At 42.9% G+C, this 20,744-nt stretch overlaps 1 protein-coding gene across 1 annotated transcript; it reads left to right on the forward strand.

The window, feature by feature from the left end:
• Window positions 1-606: 606 nt before the first annotated feature.
• LOC146356969 (inverted formin-2-like) lies at window positions 607-20,744 on the forward strand. Its single transcript, XM_084826584.1, has 13 exons — window positions 607-1,291; window positions 2,902-3,044; window positions 4,568-4,629; window positions 5,903-6,005; window positions 7,190-7,275; window positions 8,756-8,856; window positions 11,757-11,827; window positions 12,938-13,045; window positions 14,516-14,586; window positions 14,955-15,075; window positions 16,804-16,968; window positions 18,331-18,427; window positions 19,519-20,744. The coding sequence occupies exons 3-12, from the start codon at window positions 4,586-4,588 to the stop codon at window positions 18,421-18,423; spliced, it is 963 nt and encodes a 320-aa protein (XP_084682710.1). The 5' UTR covers window positions 607-1,291; window positions 2,902-3,044; window positions 4,568-4,585; the 3' UTR covers window positions 18,424-18,427; window positions 19,519-20,744.

Below are 20,744 nucleotides of genomic sequence, written 5' to 3' on the forward strand. Positions count from 1 at the left end.
CTGTTTCTGACCTCAGATCCAAGAATTGAAACTACTCTATCCCACCCCCAACATTGTCTAGGGGCCATAGGCTTGCTCTCTAGGTCTTTAAAGGTCAAGCACAGCACTTTAAATTGGGTTCTGAAATGGCTGACACATTATAGCCGTTCTACGAACTGACCGCCTCCCCCCCCTCCCCCCCCCACCACCACCACGTGGGTGGCTGCATTCTGCACCAGCTGAAGTTTCCATACCATCTTCCAAGGCAGCCCCACATGCAATGCATTATAATAGCCCAGCCTGGACGTCACTAGCACATGGATAACTGAGGCCAGGTCCACCCTCAGTATGAGGCTGCTTCCTATGTTCTTCCTATGTCCAGGTCTCAGAAGCTCCCCTCCCTGACCATCAGAGATGCTCCTTGGGTAGCTTTCCATCCCGCAGGCCCATGAGATTTGCATAAGCATTGCTCAGACATTTTAAAATCTGTTATTTCATGTCCTTCATTTCTCCAAGTGCTAGGAAGCTTCAGAGAAGGCCACAGTTTAAGTCAGCTCCCTTGCAAGTGTAACCCACTAGTACATTTTTCTTTAAGAACTCTGAGGGTATATTCCTGCACATGCTCAGCGAAGGAGTGAGAGAGGGAGCGGCCACCATTTTAGGCAGTTACCAAGCTTGCTTTCTCCTCCCTGTAAGACCCTGAACCCTTCAGACAGGGGTATTTAACAAAGTTCCTGTGTTGCTGGATCCTGACTCATATTGAGAAAATTTCTGCTGAGCTGGAGGGAACTGAGTAGAGACTGTTTTTCCTTCATTGGCCAGCAGCAAAATCAAGCTTCAGAGAGAAGTTTTATTTATATTTTTGTTGTGGACTCAAGCTGAAAGACAGAACTTTGGGAGGGCTGTGCTCTGTTTTATTGTTTTGGTGGGTTATGCATGTAAAATTATTCCATGTGCATTATTATTGCTTTAATTGAGATATTAAAATATATGGTAATTGTCCCTGTACAAAGCCTTTGCTGTGAGTCCCTTTAGGGACCCTGAAGAAAAAGTGTTACACCAGACAGCAATGTTGAAGAGTTCTGGTATGTTGTTCTAATAGCTGTTTATTTACATATGTTCACATTGAACATGGGGCACCAGGCAAGTAGCTGGGCAGACAGTGCTGGTCTGTGAGCACCTTCAGTTACCCCGAAAGTAAACAGCTTGCCCTTGGATGCCCTGCAGCCATCTGCAAAAACTCTGACTTCCAACTCCTCCAATGGCTATGTTCCATCTGCCAAACTGCTTCCTTCAGCCCTTCCCCAAGTTGGTGAGTTGTCTTGTTACTACATCTAGTAGACACTAGCCACAGGCCATCACTGCTAATTCAAGAAATATCTTTAGCTATTGGACAAAAAAGACTTGAGATTATTATCTCCTATCAGACACAGCATGGTACCATTCCCTCTACGCTTGTTTTTTTGCGACTTTAATGGATAGAAACATGTTGAAAGGAAGATGAGGTTTTCAAATAGCTGAAATCCATGTCCGCTACTGAAGACCATAGAATACACACCACTTCCCATTTTTTATAACATTAAATCTGAGATTATTGAGGAACTAGCCAAGTGACCATTCCTGGATCTACTGTAATAATCACCACATCAATATGTGAGCATGAGAGCATATCATGAGCAAATATTCTTCCATTCTCTTATGGTTCAAATCCTAGAATAAAGTATAACATATTCCAGAGCAATTCCCAAATATAAATTTGAAGCTGGCTCTATACCTTTCTGAAAAGGACTCTGTAATGTGCACAAATCACAGAGAGTCTTGTGTCTCTATGTTGCCTAAATTATCCTTAACAGGCACAAAGGTGTAAACAAATAGGCATGGGGTGGGGGGGCTAGTTATTTGATTCTACATGGAGATGTTAGCCTAACTGGAATTTGGCATCCTCTGTGTACGCACAACAACTCTGCTGTATTGTAGCAGATCAGGCTAATCAAATCCATTTAACGTGGGCAGCTACATTGGGTTAATTTAATGGCGTGAGTTGAAGATTTCCTGGTTTTGTTTGTCTTTCTTCTATGGGAACTTTTGCAAGTAAAAAATTAACAATTGTCCAGCGTGAGTCTTATTTCTTTCCTCGCTCTTTCTCATTCTTAAATCCTCCTGGTTGGATTACTGCAATGAGTTGTACGCAGGGCTACCTTGAAGATGGTTCAGAAACTTCAGTTAGTTCAAAACAGCTGCTACGTTACTAACTAGTGACCGAGCGATATGATCATGCAATGCCAGTGCTTCGTCAGCTGCACTGGCTTCCGGTCTGTTTCCCAGCCAAATTCAAACTGTTGCTGTTGACCTGTAAAGCCCTAAATGGCTTGGGACCAGAGTATCTAATGGAACATCTCCTACCACATGTACCTGCTTGGACCCTTAAGCCATCTTCTGAGGCCCTTCTCCGGGTGTCCCTGCCAAAGAAAGCTAGACAGGTGGCTACAAGATAGAGGGCCTTCTCAATGGTGGCACCCTACTTTTGGAATGAACTCCACAAAGAGGTTAGCTGGCATCTATGTTGTTATCTTTTTGGAACCAGGCAAAGACCTTTCTTTTCTCCCAGGCATTTTATAGATCTAGTTCTAGATTTTTATGGCTGCTTTATTGATTCCTGTTGTTTTGTTGTTGTTTTGCTTTGTATTGTATTGCATTCTTTTAAATATTTGTGTTGTGTTTTATATTTTTAACTGTTTCTATGGCATTTTAGTCTGTTTGTAATACACCCAGAGAATACTGGTTATTGGGCAGATTAGATATGTAATAAATAAATAAATATTCATTTTCTCCAGCATTTCCCAAGAGAAGACGTGTTTGAATGTGACTGGTAAAGAATCCAGCTGTTTCTCTCAGCAAGTGCTAATGCCTTATGTCTTTCAGGGAGCCGTTCTCTCTGGGCTTCAGTGGCAACCAGCAGTGATGAAACTATAGAGCCTGATTATACTAGCATAGAACAACTTTTCTGTGTCCCACAAACAAGCCAGAGGGAGAAAACAGAAGCTAAATTAAAGAAGCCAAAGGAGGTGCAATATTTCAATGTCATTCCCCACTAATTAATATATATCTATATATATTAAAATGGGTGTCCCTGGTGAACAGAGGAGCCATCATAGCTCACTGGTAGAACATATGCTGGCATACAGAAGGTACCTGGATTGCCTCTATACCAACAGTTTGTCTGAAATTGCATCCTTTGTTCATTCACTTTAGCAGGGAATCTGAGCGATGTCATCGCCAGCCCGTTGGGTTTACTGTGTTGTCCATCTATTTCTTTTTTTGAACTGGTCACTTTTCTAAAATATAGATATTTGGGTGGGAGGTGCTTTTTTAACAAGCATCTCAAGATCCTGAGAAGAGTTGTTACTTCCTTAATACCATCAGCCAAGCGACATGCCAGATTTTATAAGGCGAGTGTGGAAGACTGCACTGGAGAAGTTTCATTGGTAATGTGTTGCCCCTGTTCTGACGCGAAAGGGGGAAGGGTGGTTAGGGTAACTGCAGAGCAGGGAGGGTTAGGCTAACCATGATGCGTGCACCCATAACACAACCAGGAACCACATGGCATGCCATGGTTGATTTACCCGTCCCCGCTCTGTGGTTACCGTGTTGTCCTCCTGCTGCCACCAGTTATCCCAGTGGCTGTCATGCTGTGAAGTGGTGTGTGCCAGCTGCTCCATTCATTGCTATGCAACGGTGACTATAGAGTCTGGCCGCGCTGCCTAGAGTATTGCCAGAAGTGGCGGACGCTCTAGGCTGCTATCTCTATGGTCGCCACATTTTTGCGCAGAGCAGCCGTTTTTACCAATGGTGATCCTGCTATGTGGCACAGTAAGCCACCCTGGGCCCCCTTAGCTCTACTTCAGAGGAGTGGTTAGCTAGGGTGGTTACCTGGCCATCATGGTCAGGATTTTGACCCCACGCATGACATGCTAAGCCACTGTGGTTCGCTCAAAAATGCGAACCATGGTGGCTTAGTGTGACTTCTGAACAGGCCCATTGACTATTTTTCCTGTTTAGATTGTGATAACCTAGGGTTATAAACAATTGAACAGAACAATTCGTGTTTTCAGACCCAATAGGTAGTTTAAAAAATAAAACATGATTGCAATGTTGGCCTGTCCAATGCAGCCTAGCAACGGCTTTTCATGGCTATTGTGTCTTTAATTAAAGTTTTTGTGGCAGCAGGATTACTAATAGCCTGTTAATTGCTCCTTGAATAGTCTCTCTTAATTGTTCCTTAATGTCAGTTTCTGTTCCTGTGGCGGTGGTGGGGAGGTCGGAAAGATACTTTTACTATTTATTTCCTCTTGTTTTCTTTATTTTTCTTATAGTGAAATAGCACTAAAAAAAGGAAAGTGGGGGTGGGTGACAAGGTCGTGAATAATTGTAGATAACTTCAATATCATTTTTTCAATGAAATTTGAAAACAACTGCATGGTAATGTTGTCCGTGTGACAGAGCTTTCTTCCAGTAAAGTAGACGGACAGTATTACCTTGCTCCTACTAATAATAATCCTTTCTATTATTTTCCCTCCACTTTAAACAGATTTCTTTTGTAGGTCCAATGAAAAGTCTCCACCTGGACATAGTGCTAAAGCAATTTAAATGGTAAGAGTTGCTCAGTCAGTGAAATGTACTGGGTAGATTGGGTGGGGGACTGAAACCAGCTCCTAGCAGCATAGCCAGAACTGCGGCAGCACAACCATGGGAGTAAGAGAGCAATCCTATATGGCATCAACCCCTATATGGCATCTGGGGGACAGTAGGATACTTTGGATTCCTGGATCTGACATCGGAGAGAGGGCTCTGACCTTGGACTCAGGAGTCCAAGCTCCCCGCCCCCTCCCCCTCCCAACCAGTGCGGAGAGAACCGCGCCCACTGCCTGTCCGAGGTCGCAAAGGCAACCTTGGAGAGGAGGGGAAAGGGGCACTTCGGTAGGCTGGGAGGGGACTGGGGAGGCCGGCTTACAAAGAATCATCCAGCCTCTCCAGCCCCAGCTAGACCGACAAAAAGGCCCATCTAGCAAAAATGCAGAGCGGGAGGAGCACGAGGGCAAAGATCACCTCCACGCTCATCACACTCTGCATAGGATGCCTGTCAGCCTCCGAGTTCGTAGACTGATGGGCATCGTGATAGGATTGTGCCCTAAGAAGCTGCTTCACATCTCTGGTTCATCTAGCCCAGGACTGGCCAGGAGGTAGATCTGGACCTGCTGCTAGATTCCTGGGCGACCTGCACTAGGTCTGCAAAGGTTTCTGAATCCCGACTGTTCAGTAAGAAAGACAACAACTGGGTTCCCCCACCTGTAAGTTAGGCTGTTGAAACTGAGAACGCTTTGTGGGTGGGGGAGGACAAGGAGTGGATTTTTGTGTGAAAGGACTGCAACCTCTGTTGTGACCATGAAAGCAATCCCTTGGCCTGAGCCATGCGCTCAGGGGCACCCTGTTCTTTAATTCTGCTAGGTGTATGTCTGCCCTGCTCTGCACCACTATTTTGCACCTGACTCCAGTTGGTAGACCTTGAGGTTCCAGTAAAAAACCAAGTAGATCCCACAAGCCTGAAGTTTGCCCACTCCTGATGCATCCCAGTATTATCTACTCTGCCTGGCAGTAGCTCTCCAAGGACTCATGCAGACATCTTTTGCCAGCTCTGCTAACTGAGATCCTTTAAACCGGAGAATCCAGGGATTAAACCTGGGATCAGTGGAGGTTGGTGGCTCCGCTGTCAGTGGGGTGGCAAATCTGCTCTGGGTTTTAGTCAGAACTCTAAAGGGGCTAACTCTAATATCTAATATTCCCAGTACAATCACCCCCTTTACTGAGATCTGTTGCTTCCAAGTTTTTATGTCCATTCATCTAAACGCACACTGCTTTTCCGCAGCTCCAATGAGCAAATCGTTGACATGATTCAGAAAGGAGACAGGAGCATGTTTGATGTTGAGGCCCTGAAACACCTAATGAAGCTGCTGCCTGAAAACCATGAGGTATTAATATTGTCTTTCAATATGTATTGTGCATATGGTATGCTTAATACTACACAGGCAAAGTTGTCACCAGTGGTGTAGTGGTAAATTTTGACGTGAAGGTGCTCATCTTGAATCCCCCATAGCCATCCCACCAAAATTCAGACAGTTGTGTTGATCTACAGCAACAAACCGCTTTTGGTAGTTTTCATCTCCACCAGGAGCAGATCTTTTGTAAAGCTAATGTGTCTTAATTGCCCATTCAAAACAAAGCCACCACAAAATACCTTGCCTTAAATAGCTCACAACAATAAACTGTTGCTGGGAAAATTCATCCCCCTCCCCCAGCTACTGTGAGAATTGCAGCTACACTCAGACAGAACAGGTAAGCCTGAGCAGGATGGCAGATGACATCATCATCCCTGCTAACCAAAATATCCTGGCACCTTAACCCTGTGACCCTGGTTCCACTACACCATTGGTTATCATATTTTCTCCAAGTGTTTTAACAGCAACCTGACACACATGAATTTAGCAGATTGAACTTTTTCTGACATTGTCTCCATGCAAGAAAAGTAATTGCTAGTTTAACGTCTGTGTTTCTGTAAAGGTGCAGAAGCAGGCCAGCAAAAAAACAAAAAGGAACCTTACCTTAGGGTTGCGTGAGAAATTCATTTGGTTTGTGTTTCACTGGGAATTTGCACTTCCTGAAACTAAACATGGATGCAGTTAGATGTCAAAATCCATTACCTTTCTGAAGTTTGTGATGCAGTTCTTAAAAAAAAAAAAAGCATACAAAAATGCATACATTTGAAAAATGTGTGCACAAACAAATGGCACATTTGAAACAGTGCATACACACATGTGTATATTGGAGAAATGTGCACAAGCGTTCAGTGGAAAAGCACTTGCAAAAAAGTGCATACAAAAATGCATACATTTGTGTATATCTTGAAAATTTTGTATGAAAATACGTATGTTTGGTACCGTGGCGTATGCCAATGATATTATAATGGCATAATGATAAATCTGTTCTTTTGAAGGGTTCTTAGAAGGCAGCACACAAACCACTTTGTAAATTGCCAGACTGGGATGTGTGAATTATCCTCAAGCCTAATTTGAATACGTGTAATTCACCTTTATTTGTGAGGATATGTACATTTGAAGCATAGGTCTGATAGTGACGAGTCATATTTCCTTGTCAGATAGAGAGCCTAAAAAAATTCAAAGGAGAAAAAGCAAAGCTTGCAAACACAGATCAGTTTTATCTGCATCTCCTTGAAGTTCCTAGGTAAGAGTAATCTTTTCTACCCATTGGCTGCAAGGAATATACACAGTTCTGCGTGACTAGTGCAGGCGTTTGCCAGGGCTGAGATTTGGGCAGTTGTTTTGAGATAAAGCGGGAGGTGAGCCAGGGACTCAAAGCTGAGGTACAAGTTGGAAACAAAACTGAGAAACAGGCTGGGGTTGGAGTGGGAGCCAGAGTGAAGGAACAAGCTGGAAGTTGGAGCCAAGGGACAAACAGAAGTTGAAACCAAAGGAACATGCAGAAACACACCAGAGCTAGGAAGGTCCTGTTGCTTGGACAAGGTCCCAATGTAAGCAAGAAGTATTTCCTGTCCTGAGGGGGCTGTCACATTCCCTTGGCCCCCACTTTCCTCATGCACACACACAAGAAGAAAGGCTTCAGTCTCACGCCTTTAATTCACTATCAACAGGTTCATTACAGATGCAAATCCTCAAAGACTCTCAGGCTACAAAGGAATGACACAGGGGATCCAAATGGGAGCTAAGATGCTGCCAGCAGTTTGAAGGAGGACTTGCTGGCTAGAATAACTTAGGGGGGGGAACCCCTCCCTTCCAGGGATGCTCCCCTACGTCGACCCTCACACATTGCCAACCGGGTTGACTGTCTGAGCTCCGCCTCTAACTTTTCCTGCTTCGCTCTGCGCCACAGCTTAGCATCCCTCAGGTCACACCCTGTGCCCTCCTCCTGGGTTCTCATGGGGGGGGGCTTCAGGCCCAGCCATCTGGGTATTAGCATCCTGAGAAGCACGCCCCATATCTGAACTCGCTCGGGAAGATGCCTCCCCCGGTTCTGGCTGTTCCCCTTCTGAATCTGAACTGCTAACTATCTTCATACACTCAGAATCAATCCTGACAGGGGCCCAATAGCCAGCCTGAATGGGCGGAGCTAGTCCGGAACCTGAACACCCTCAGGAAGATGCCCTATTCTAAAGTTCTGTGACTTTTGCACTCAGAACTAGAGGCTCTTAGTTCCAGCTCAGGCATCTCCTGACACTGTTTAACTGGTGGAAGGAGGAAATATACATGGTTGCTAGACAAGTGGGGAAACTGCCTCTTTCTGGAAACATACTAAGAACTAAGGTGTGCGTTTTTCATGCTAAAAAATGGGCTGGCTTATAGAATAAGCCACTTGGAAGCATAGGTTGGAAACCACACGTCCAACTGTTAAGGGTGAAAAAAGTCTGAAACACAGGGATATTCAGAGAACTGGGGAATGGTGGTTCAGGGAAAGCAATGCTGGAAGAAGAAGTAGCAAGAATTCCAGAAACCTCCTTTGGACATGGTGGAGAGCAAATGGCTGAACTTTAGAGAGCCCTGCAGGAGAAGGAAAAGAGAGTTGCTTTTATTAAATCTTCCATACCTTGGGATGAACATCCTGACGTGATTCTAATGTGGTCTTTAATTGCCTAGACATGGCCTCAGTTGATTAGATCTCTATTTTTTGCACTGATTTCTCTTCTTAGCTACCATTTAAGGATTGAAGCCATGCTGATATGCATGGAGGTGAGCATTATGCTGGATTTGCTTTGGCCAAGAGCAAAATTGGTCAGAGCAGCCAGTGAAAGTAAGTAGACTACAAAGTTTTCATCCTTTGATTTCTGTGTGTGTGTTTTTCCGTATTAACCCCAGCCCTAAAACTGAGGTGGGCCACTTGGAAGAGTCATCCCGAGAGCCACTACACATGCATAGTTTTGTCTGTTTGCTCAAAGTATGAATTAGTTTACTGGAGTTGGTGGATTTATTAGATATCTGGACTGGGATGATAGATGCATTAGACATCTTCTAATTTTTCTCCCACATGACCTGTGCTTACCTTGTGTGACATGTGCTCACTGGTTCCCACCATGTGGAATAACTGTTCTGCATCCCTCCACCATCAGAAGTATGGCACGCTAGCAAAAGGGACAGGACCTTTTCTGTTGTGGCATCCAGATTATGGCATGCTCTCCCAAGGGAGGCCCACTTCTTTGTTCACCATTCTGCAAGTAACTAAAGCATCTTTTCCAGCAAATTTCTGGGTGCTGCCACTTCTTAATATTATATTAGGTTGCTGTCATTTTAATGGCTAATTATTGACTGATACATTTTTTAAAGTAATTTTTAAAAATTCCATTCATAATTTTTTATCTTGCTGTGTGATTGTTTTATGACATTGTTGCTGCCTTGATTATTTTAATAGAAAGTGGGGTATAAATGATTGAAATAAAATAAAATCGTTCAAGATTTTAAAATGGGTTGGATATAGTCTATGGCCCAGTCTACATGGAAATGGAATGAGAAGTGCTTTCTGGTTATATCCAAGTTTCAGGAAATAGCTTTGGTCTGTCACGAAGCAAGAAAAGCAGAGTATACACTACCTAAAAACCCGCTTTCCCGGGTCACACAGCACTTGAAACTTTGGGGTTGGGTGGGTGGAGTCCAGGGAGTAGAACTGAATGTCATTGACCCCATAGGTGCTGCTTAGCAAATGAGAGAGGCTTGTTCCCTGCCGCTGTCCATGCTCCCCTACTCAAATAAGTTTAATGGAAGCGCTGAATTAAGCCCCTGTAGTTTACCCCTCCCCTCTCATCCACCACTGGCATATTGTGAATGCCTGAAACAGTGCTACAGCACTATTCTGAATGGGAAAAACAGGCTACATAGTGTGAATGGGTAAACCAGCTACTGCGCTATTGTGAATTCCTGAAATAGCGCTACTGCACTCTTATGAATGGCAAAAACAGCCTACATACTGTGAATGGGGAAAGCAACTACTGCACCACTGTGAATGCTTGAAACAATACCGTTTTAATACTTTGATACTGTGAAATATCAAAGTATTAAAATAATAGGTAAAGCAGCCCTATTGCGAATGGGGGGAAAAGAGGCAATGCGGGGGGTGGGGGCACCCATTGACCAGGTCACAGCCAGCTCATAGAAATAGGCACATTCAGGATTCAATGCATGGGGATGGGGCACACTGCAGCGGAACTGCGCGGGAGCTGTGTTTAAGGAAAAAAGACACACTAAAAGGACTTTCCAAAACGGTGCCTTTTCCAGAGGGAAGTTGTGGGCTTGTTGCAGATTGGCAACAGCATCCCTTGCTACAAATGACCTGATGTGCTGTCACTCTACACTAAATTGGCCATGTAGATTGGGCCTGTGCTTAAAAAAAAAAATCAAACCCTACCTCAAAGTAATCTGAAATCTGTGCCAAGGAAAGACTTAATTCTTCCACCTGTATAAATTATACAAATGAAACAACTCTCCACATACTTTCTAATTCTGCTTCTGCTAGTTATGGGGAGGGGCAAAGAATTTTGCAGGATGTTGAAGTTACCACCCTGGAAATCTGCAGAGTTCCTTCCTATACCCTGAGCTGCTGATAATTCACCAGGTATTACCTACATTCTTTCAAGCCTGTCCTCACAGTCTTAAGAGCTGGAAACTTGTTTGTGCCTGTTTGTTTTTAACAGAAAGCTCAGAATTCTGTATTTTACTTCTAGTACCAAATCCTACTCTTGTTCAGCACAACTCTGAAATGGCAGCATACACCCTGATTATAAATCAATTTTGCTCAAAACCATGAGAATAGCTGAAATGAATACTGTCAGAAAGCTTTGACTTTTTGGAGATGCTTTTATTTCACTCTCTGCATTTTATATAATTTGCACACAAACATATACACTGCCATTGTGATCCTGTCATTGCAAAATAAAATTTATTGCATTTCTGTGTAGCTTCCTAATTTCCATTCTACCTATGACTAAATGGGTGCACCCAATTCATCAGCCTGTCACAATTCCCTTAGCCCCCACTTCACTTCAATGCCCAAACATACACAGATGAGAAGTTTCAGTCTACAGCTTTTAATCTATTACTTCACAGGGTCATACAGATGCAAATTCTCAGATAAACTCTCCGTCTACCAGGAATGCCTTCAGGGGATCCAAATGGAATTTAGAGAGTTGCCCGCTGTTTGAAGAGGGAGGTGGTCTCCCTAGCCTAACTGAAGTGGGGGAGGTCCCTCTCTTCTCATGAGGCCTCTAAGTGCAGCTTCTCACGCAAGGCCAATCGGGTAGACTGTCTAAGTTCCGCCCCTGCCTTCTCTCTCTTTGCTCTGTGCCTGCACCTGGCATCTGTTAAGTCAATCTCCTGTTCACTGCCTCTCACGGGTGGGGTGGGGTGAGGAGGGACCCTCAAGCTCAGCCATCTGTACTTTTGTAACCTGAGAAGCTGGCCTACTCATATCTGGACTAGCCTGGGAAAACACCTCCCCCATGCCTGATGGTTCTCCTTCAGAATCTGAACTGCTATTCCACTCCCTGCGCTCAGAAACACCCCTGAAACAGCCTTCGAATATATCTAAAGTCAAACAAATCTTCCCTCTCCCTAAATATAAATACGAGATATAGAACATCCATTGTTGTGCGAATCTCTATATAATCCAAATACAGTGATACTTACATTGATTTTCTTTTTCAGCACTTCTTACAAATCAGCAGCTGCCGGTGTTCTGTCAGTTGATTCTCAAAGTTGGAAACTTCTTAAATTATGTAAGATGATGGGGCTGAGAGGGGCAGTGAAACATCTGCCTGTTTTGTTATTATTATTATTTTTTGCATTGTTCAATTTAACCAAGGTAAGAGAGGGTTAAGAGTATGCCAAAGAGCGAGTGAAAGGTGGGAGGGGCCTGAGTGAGGATTCTGAGATTATATAAGGAATGAACCGACAGTTAGTCAGATAGAGCCTTAGGGACTGCAGAAGCAACATCTAGTTGCTGGGGTTTGTGTGTGGGATTTTAGGAGGAGTAGGGAAGTTAGGAACAAGCTTTGATTAATAATAATAACTTAGAACTTCATGTTTTAAATAAATCTTTGTTTTTTTGTAATTCCAATTTCCACGTGTTGATTTTTTATGCTGCCTTTAGAATAATAGAATAGTAGGATTGGAAGGGGCCTATAAGACCATTGAGTCCAACCCCTTGCTCAATGCAGGAATCCAAGTCAGAGCATCCCTGACAGATGGCTGTTCAGCCTCGTCTTGAATGCCTCCAGTGTGGGAGAGCCCACCACCTCCCTAGGTCATTGGTTCCGTTGTCATATTGCTCTAACGGTCAGGAAGTTTTTCCTGATGTTCAGCCGGAATCTGGCTTCCTGTCACTTGAGCCCATTCTTCTGTGTCCTGCACTCTGGGATGATCGAGAAGAGATCCTGGCCTTCCTCTCTGTGATAGCCTTTCAGTACTTGAAGAGTGCTATCATATCTCCTCTCAATATTATATCTATATCCTTGTTACTTCTCCTGCAGTGGGTTGAGAGAACCAACTGAGCATATTGAGTTTCTCTGGAACCTAGAGAGGGTAAAAGGGCTGAAGCTTGTGGGACAGTGGGTACAGCTGTCCCAAAGTGAAAGCAGGCGTTCCTGAGGGGTTTGGTTCTCAATTTCTGAGACGGAAGCTGGGGAACAGTGGAACTTTGGGCTGGAACACCACAAGCAGTAACTATCCTATCTATCTACCTTACATTTCTATGGCCTAAAGCAAATATTCCTTGCTTTTATTTTTAAAATGAAACTATACAAGTGATGACAAGGAGCATCTGTGCGCACGCGTGTCCGCATGTCTTTAAAAAAAATGTTGAATCAAATCATACTTGATTTTTCTAGGGGCGTCACACGGGGAATGCTGGTGGCTTCAAAATCAGCACATTGCTCAAACTAACAGAGACAAGAGCAAACCAAAGCAGCATTACTCTGCTCCATCACATTCTGGAGGTATTGGTGCAACTTCTGTTTCTTCTAAGGACATAAGAAGAATTGTGCTAGATCAGACCAAAGTCCCATCTCATCTAGCATTCTGTTCCCACAGTGGCCAAGCAAATGCCTATGGATAGGCCACAAGCAAAACATGAGTGCAGCAGCACCCTCTGGCTCATGTTCCCCAGCTACTGGTATTAACAATGTTTAGAGGACAAGCAGTATTGCAGCCACTGGCTCCACCAGTGTGGATGCCCTGTGTGTGTTCAGCTGACATTGTGAGCAGACCCCTATTGCATGTAGAAACCGTGATAGTCTGGGTTGGATCCAAACTTAAACTATGCTTAGAGCTGACCCACTGAAGTCAGTGGGACTTAAGTTAGTCCTTATGACTAAGCTCAGTGGGTCTGTTCTAAGTCTAGATCCAGCCCTATATGTGCATAGGCCTGTCCATGTGGGAGGCTCTGCATTTGCAAGGTCCCAGATCATGTGTACAGAGTCTATGTGCTTATACAAGGTCAGTTACACAAGGTCAGTTGAATCTGCATAGAGCAGAGCAGGGTCAATCCTAGCCCTGTCCCCTCTACATACATTCAGCCTCCACATCATGTCTTTTGAAGAGGGTTGTCATGTTCAGCGTATCAGTTTTTATTATGTGCTTTATGCTGTCTTAGGAGGGCTTCTGCCCTGAAAGGTAGCCAAGAAATATTTTTAATTAATTAATTAATTCACTCTGCATGTGGGCAGCAAGCAACAGTGCCCCAGCACTAGCGCTAATGACATTGTGCTAGAGCAAACCAATGCTTGCACGACATAACTAGTACTTGCTTGGCCAACAGGGAAAGATAGCAATTTGCTGCCAAAACCTGGCAGCGCCGCTGAAATCCAGAGGCAAATCGGCACTTTTCCCCATTGCCTAGTATGTGCTAGTTATGTTGAGCAAGCGTTGGCTTATGCTAGCACCATTAATGCTAGGGCACAGTTGGATACTACCCAATATATCACAGCCCAGAAACGGCAATGTTGCCCTATGTAGAAAAGCATATTGTTATTGTCCAACCAGTTTGACCATTTTAGCAGTCTCTTCTTACAAATGGAGCTGGGGGATCCCACGAGATCATCAAGCTCAACAACCAATTCCATAACAATACATTTAATGAGACTACTTGGATCCGGAAGGTCTGACAGTATAATAATTATACACTTGCCTTTAATTAAGGTTTTTTGTTTTTTTTTAACTCACTGATGTTGATACTGTATGAGTTTTCCTTCCCATAAAGCTGGGGTGGGCAACTTGTAGCCCTCCAGATGTTTTTGCCTACAACTCCCATCAGCCCTACCCAGCATAGCCAATGGTGAGGAATTATGGGAGTTGTAGGCCAGAACATCTGGAGGTGCACATGTTGCCCACCCCTCCCATTAAGAAAGGAACCAGATATGTTTAAAGGTGTAAATACACACGATTACTATTTTCCACTTATTTTTTAGGAGGTTGAAAAAAAACACAGAGACCTGTTGCAGCTTCCTAATGACCTTGAGTGTGTTTCAAAGGCAGCTGGGTAAATCTTGCATTCCTTAACATTTTGAAATATGAACTGTGATCTTATTCAGTAGTGTGTCCTATTAAATCAGAATTAGAATGCAAACAATTGGGGACATGTGTGACATGGGACACACACACGCACACATGGAAAAATGATTTGAGGAGATTCTCTTCCCCTTCCTCTCCCTCCCCCACCCACCATGATGTATAATCCCATATTCCTGTCAAGGGGAGGATAATTGAGAAGGCCCCTTCCTTTGTCTTGTCTGTATCTCTCATCTGGCCCATTGAGAGGTATGTGTGGAGGGGTTTGGGGAAAGGAAACCTTCTGCAATGGGTTTGCGAATAGTGGTCAATTGTAATTTTCACTGTACGTTTTTCCAGATTCAATTTTAAAGAGATGCAGGCAGAAGTGAGTGGCTTCTTGAAGAAATTGTTGGAAATGGAGTATAAAATATCATCATCAAAGGATGATGTAAAAGTCCAATTTGGAAAATCTATTAAGGTAAGTAAGGCTGCAATCCTGTACCCACTTTCCTGGGAATGAGCCCCATTGAATTCAATGGGACTTACTTCTCAGTAGACATGTATAGGAATGCCCTGTAAAGTGGGTTTAATTATGCATTACACTTCCTTTCTTCTGAAGTGTTTCTGACCAGTGTCTATTAAATGGATTTCACAGACATTCACAAATTAGTGATATGCTCCACAAAGGCTACTTTGCATTTAGGAGTTCTACTTAGGTTCTATGTTAAGAGCGCATGGAGAATTTTCTGATATGGTAGAAAATGGAGCAGCCCCTTGGTTGTGTGGGAACACCTGTGGAGTAATGGGTGGCAGGTACCATTGCTGCATGAGTGAGGGTGTGTGTGTGTGCGTGGGGGGGATAACCATGCTGCTCCACCTCCCCCCACCCCAATTAATCACTTAAATGATAAATTGTGATCTTTAGTGAAATATGAAACTGACTTAAAGGGAAGTATATACAAACCTCTTAATGTCGGCAGCCGATTAAGAACAAGCTTAAAAGCAACATCTGTTGCTATCAGATGTGTACATGATAGCAGGTGACTGGTAAGTGTGGTTTATCCATGCTTTGCCTTAAAACCGGTCTGTTTCATCTCCTGTATGGTCTCTTCTTTACAGGCTGTACATTTGGCACAGGTGTGTTTTATTTTTATTATTTATTATTAAATTTATTAATCGCCCATCTGGCTGGTCACCCAGGTGTGTGTGCTATTGTCTTACTTTGAGACTGCAGATAACAGGCCCCGTTCACCAGGTGCCCTTCGCATTTACTATACTGTACATTTACTGTATATTCAGTACATTTCATGTACTGAAATGTACAGACTATACTGTACATTTCAACAGTCCTGATCCTTCTAGCTAGGGAAAGAATCTGATTTCCCCCCAGCAATGATGCATTTTGAATCAAACTGTGCAAAATGTGTTATCCCCAAAATAAAAGGCTACCCTGAGGAAGAAATCTGGATCCCAAGCAACAATTGTGCATCTGCTATGCTAAGGGTGCAGTCCTATTGGGATGACTGTAAGCCTCTGAACTCGGAGGCTTATGGTCATCCAATGCAGAGTGGGAGGAGCAGTGGAGGCAATCTTCTCTCTCCACATTCCTCTTGCTCCGCATTGTCGCTAGATGGGTTTTTTTGCCTGTCTAGCTGGGGTGTTCTGGAGGGGGAGGGAAGGAGGCTGGAGAGGCCTCAGGATAGCTCGTATCCCAGCCTGTCCTGTCTCCTCCCCACCCCGCCCACTGGAATGCCCCCTTCTCCCCATCACCGAGGTTGAGTTCCCGACCTCGGAGAGCAGCCAGTATGGTTCTTTCTGCACCGGGGGGGGGGGGGGATTGGAGCAATGGTTCCTGGATCTGAGTTTGGAGCACTGCCTCCTACCTCAGATCCAGGAACCTGTAATATCTTACGGCCCCCCAGATCCTGAGTACGGGCTATAGGGTTGCTCCCCCAATATTCTATTTATTTCAGAATGTTGCCCCACTCATAAACTACTGGAGTGCGTTGTTGGGCAAAATTATATACTGAATTTAACAGATAAAGATTTTTTAAAATCCATGGCAGATTAGGATAATTTTTAAAAAGATAAAGTATTAAAATCAATATTATAAAATAGAAACAGTATAAAGCAACCAAATAAAATGGCAGTAGATGCAATATTTTGAACATTCTTCCTAGCACACATACATTGTGTTTGTAAATAGGACAGCATAAATGCTTCCAAGGAACTGGATGATGAAGTGAATGCCCTTTTGGAAAAGAAAGTCCAGCTTGCTGATTACCTCTGCGAAGACCGAAATACACAGACTTTAGATGATCTGTTTAACACTATGAAAACCTTCAGAGATCTCTTCATCACAGCTCTCAAGGTTTGCAATAATAATAAGCAAGGCTAGATCATGATTAGGGCATCCAACTAATGTGGGAAGCGTGCATGGTTGCCATTGTAAATTGTGGAAGTGGATACATCTTTGACCTCACAAAACTGCTTACAGGCAGTTGCATAGTGTACAAGTGCCATAGAAATAACCTCCTTTTTTAATCAACCCATTTCTGGTGAGAGAAGGATCAGGTAGATGTCTCTGCACCTCAAGAGAAGCTGCTTCTGACTGGAACTTAAGATCCTTACACTATACTATGCATGCATTGCCTTGTGGACATATTGATGCTAGGGATGGACAAATCTATCAAGTTCTATTCTGCTCAGTTTCCCAGCATTAAGTTCATTCTGTCCTGTTTCCACATGACTTCGCAATTTTTTAGAAACTTCATGTACACATTTTTGTGTGCATTTTTCAAAATGTATTCCTTTTGGCAAGTGATTTCCCCTAATGTATGCAATTTTGCGCACATTTTTATGTACTGCATTGCAAAATTTGTAAAAGCGTTAATATCACTATATCAGTGTGTTCTGGTGTGTGTGTGTGTACATTCAGGAAGTGTGAATTTGGTAAGTTTGCATTAAAACACAAACCCAATTAATTTCTCACCCATTCCTAATTGAAACAAAGGAATAGTCACTGCTAACTATAGCTAATAGTTATTAATTATGTGTTAGGTATGTATACAGAAATGTTTTTCTTCCCTCCCCCCAACCCTACTCCAACATAAGCACCCTCCCCTTCTGAAATTTGGGAGAGTTTCAAAATGAATTGCAATGCAGCACAAGTGGAGAGTTTTTTTGTTTGATACAAAGATGTCAAACATGCTGCTGTGAAAGCCTTTGCCTACACATAAAGGGACGCTCTGCATTGTGGCCTTTGCCTGGTATGAGCAGCTAATATAAATATAGGTTTATAATAAAGCACACATTGCTTCTTTAAGTTTGGGTTATGATGCATAGGAATGGATTAAGCAGCTGGCTAATTTAACTGCTTTCATAACAGATGAACAAGGAGATATACAATGGCTGGAGATACTTAATACCTCAGGTTGTGGGATGTAATTATCTCCCCATACTTTGTGGCAGTGAATTCCATACATTAATTAGGTCTTGTGTGGAAAGAATACTTTCCTCCTTCTATGGCCCTGAACCCACTGCCAATCAACTTCATTTAAATTGTGCGCTGCCTTGATCTCATACAATTTACCATGAATGTTCCTCTAGTGATTTACAGCTGAGGTTGGTATAACACTTTCAGGAACGTGTTTGGGATTTTGCGGGTCTCAAACTGCATGTCCATTTTTGTCAAACTTCTTGTTTCACTTTTAGTTTGTGTGTTGGGTTGTAGGAAAATCAGGATAGAAAGGAACAGGCAGCAAAGGCAGAAAAGAGGAAGAAATTGCTTGAAGAAGAGAAAGCTAAGCGTCAGAAACGTTGCTGAAGAGGTATAACCTTTTACCCAATCAGTTTGGATGGATGTTTTTCATGGTCCCAACCTCCTCTTTATTCATTATCAGTATTTTTATTTTTAACATAGGGTTTGTGCTACTGGGGCCCATGCATACATTCACCTAGAAACCTTGTTAACTTTAACAGTGAATGTAGTTATATAGCAGATGTTACACCTTCTGAAGATGGGGTTGCTCAACAGTCCAGTCTCAAAATGCCTCTCCCTACCCCCCCCCCTTTTTGCGGGGGCAAACTTTGTCATATTTATTGGGAGTATTAGCTTGTTGGGTAGAGGGGCTCAGCATGTGGTAAAAGAGGGGCTGTCTGAAGTCCTGTTGCTGCACAGAAGCTCCAACAGAGCCTTTTAGGGTGTAATCCTATGCATGTTTAGAAAGAAAAAGTCCTACAACTCCCAGCATTCCCCAGCCAGCCATGCTGGGGAATGCTGGGAGATCTAGGACTTCTTTCTCTCTAAACATGCATAAGATTGCGCACTTAGTTTGCTTTTACTATGCCCTGATTCACACAAGAACCTCCACATGGTGAGAAAACTCGGTGCCTGCAGCAGCTCTGACAGCTGCTACTAGAACATGCAGAGAGCATGCTTTCAGCCCCCTCTCAGCCCTGCAGCTGCCCTGCTTGCTCACTGATGCTTCAGTGACACCTGGCTTCCTTGTTGTTCTCTTGTAGTTACACACTGCTGAAAGGCGAGTGCCACTGAGCAGGCTGTAGTACTGAGAGGGGGCTAGAAGGGGCTCTCCATAGGTTGATACAGCATCCGTTAAAAGTGTATATGGCCGCAGTTACTTGGAGCCTTGGCACTACATGGAGGCTCTTTTCAGAGCTTCTGTGTGAAATGGATTTATGTGTATCATATATGCTGCATTATAAAGATCCAATCTTCAGCACCCTTACCATGAAATAAGTCCCACTGAGTTTAATGGGACTTTCTTCCAAGTAAATATACATAGACTTGGGCTATTCGTCTAATTTTTTCCTTGGTCAAGTTGTGCTGGTATAATTTCACAAGATACAAACGTGAGGTGTGTTTACACTTGATGACTTTTTTTTTTTTTTAATCCCATAGCTTGAAAAAGAGCTGCAAGACAGGAAGCCAGCATCTCTGATGTTTTGTCGAAGAAAGGCTTTCAGCCATGGAAAACTAGTCAAGACAATTCCACATAAGAAATGGTATATAAAACCTTTCCTACAAAATGAATAAGACCAAGGATGAACCTGTTCACTGCCCAAAGGTTTTAATTTAAACATAAGTAATATTTATATGGTAAAAGAGAAGTTAATAGATCAAGGTTGATATTTTCCAAGGGTTTTTGTTTTACCTTGTACTTCAGTTTCCCTTCATAAATGGAAATAATGCTGTATTTCCAATCGGTTATTCTCCCTCCCCTGCCCAACTAATCAAGTAACAAAGATGAGTTAATCTTTTATAGAGGAACATGAAGGTGGATGCTTGATTATATTTTGTGCCTAACTAGTTAACATTTGTGTTTATTGTCTGCATCCTTTCCATTTTGGCAAGAACAATGCCTTTAATGTATGGTTGTATAAGTAATGACTAAAATAAACAGCCTTAGGAGGAAAATATAAAGCTGTAATACAAATTGTTTTAGAGATTTGGCTGTAAATTGCCTGCATGTAGTACAAAGAGAAGTAAAATACTTAAACTGATGAAGAAGCTGAGTAGCTAAGTGCAGAAACACCAGTCACTATTAAGGCCTGAATTGCATGGGCATTGATTTAAACTTGTACAAGACTTACAGGATATATTATGGCCAAATGTCCCGTCTTGCCTTTGGTAAAATTTTAGTTGGCCTACACAAAAAAAGATTTGACCTTTTAAATTATACAGTGGAAACAGAATAATGTTGATGTGATTTTAAAAAGGCAAATCTCTTAGCAACCATCTTAAGGTTAGAGTTAGCACTTCAGTCCAACAGAAGTCTGTTTTCTTATTAATGTTTTCTCTGATAAAGGTCTTAAAGATATAATTATTTCTAGGGCCATGATGAGCCAATGCAGAGTTATGCAAGCAAAAGCTTGTACTGGATTGTGGCCATGTCAGGTTGGTAAGGTGGCTTAAATAGTGCAATCCTAGAACCATTTTCAGACTCCTTTTCTACTTGGCACAATTGTTGTTTTAAAAAACAACAACTAATTGATTGTTGAATGTAACAAATGGATTTCAAAATGTTTAAACTGCACATGCTTCATAGGTATTAATGCCTTGTGTTTATTGTATTACTGTTTGTTAGTATCTTTGTAGTGGTAAACAAATGTTTCAACTTCTGCCCT

The sequence above is a fragment of the Heloderma suspectum genome, chromosome 1 (genome assembly GCF_057233095.1).
Source record: "Heloderma suspectum isolate Gila_16-S chromosome 1, 16-S_ref, whole genome shotgun sequence".
Taxonomy (NCBI): domain Eukaryota; kingdom Metazoa; phylum Chordata; class Lepidosauria; order Squamata; family Helodermatidae; genus Heloderma; species Heloderma suspectum.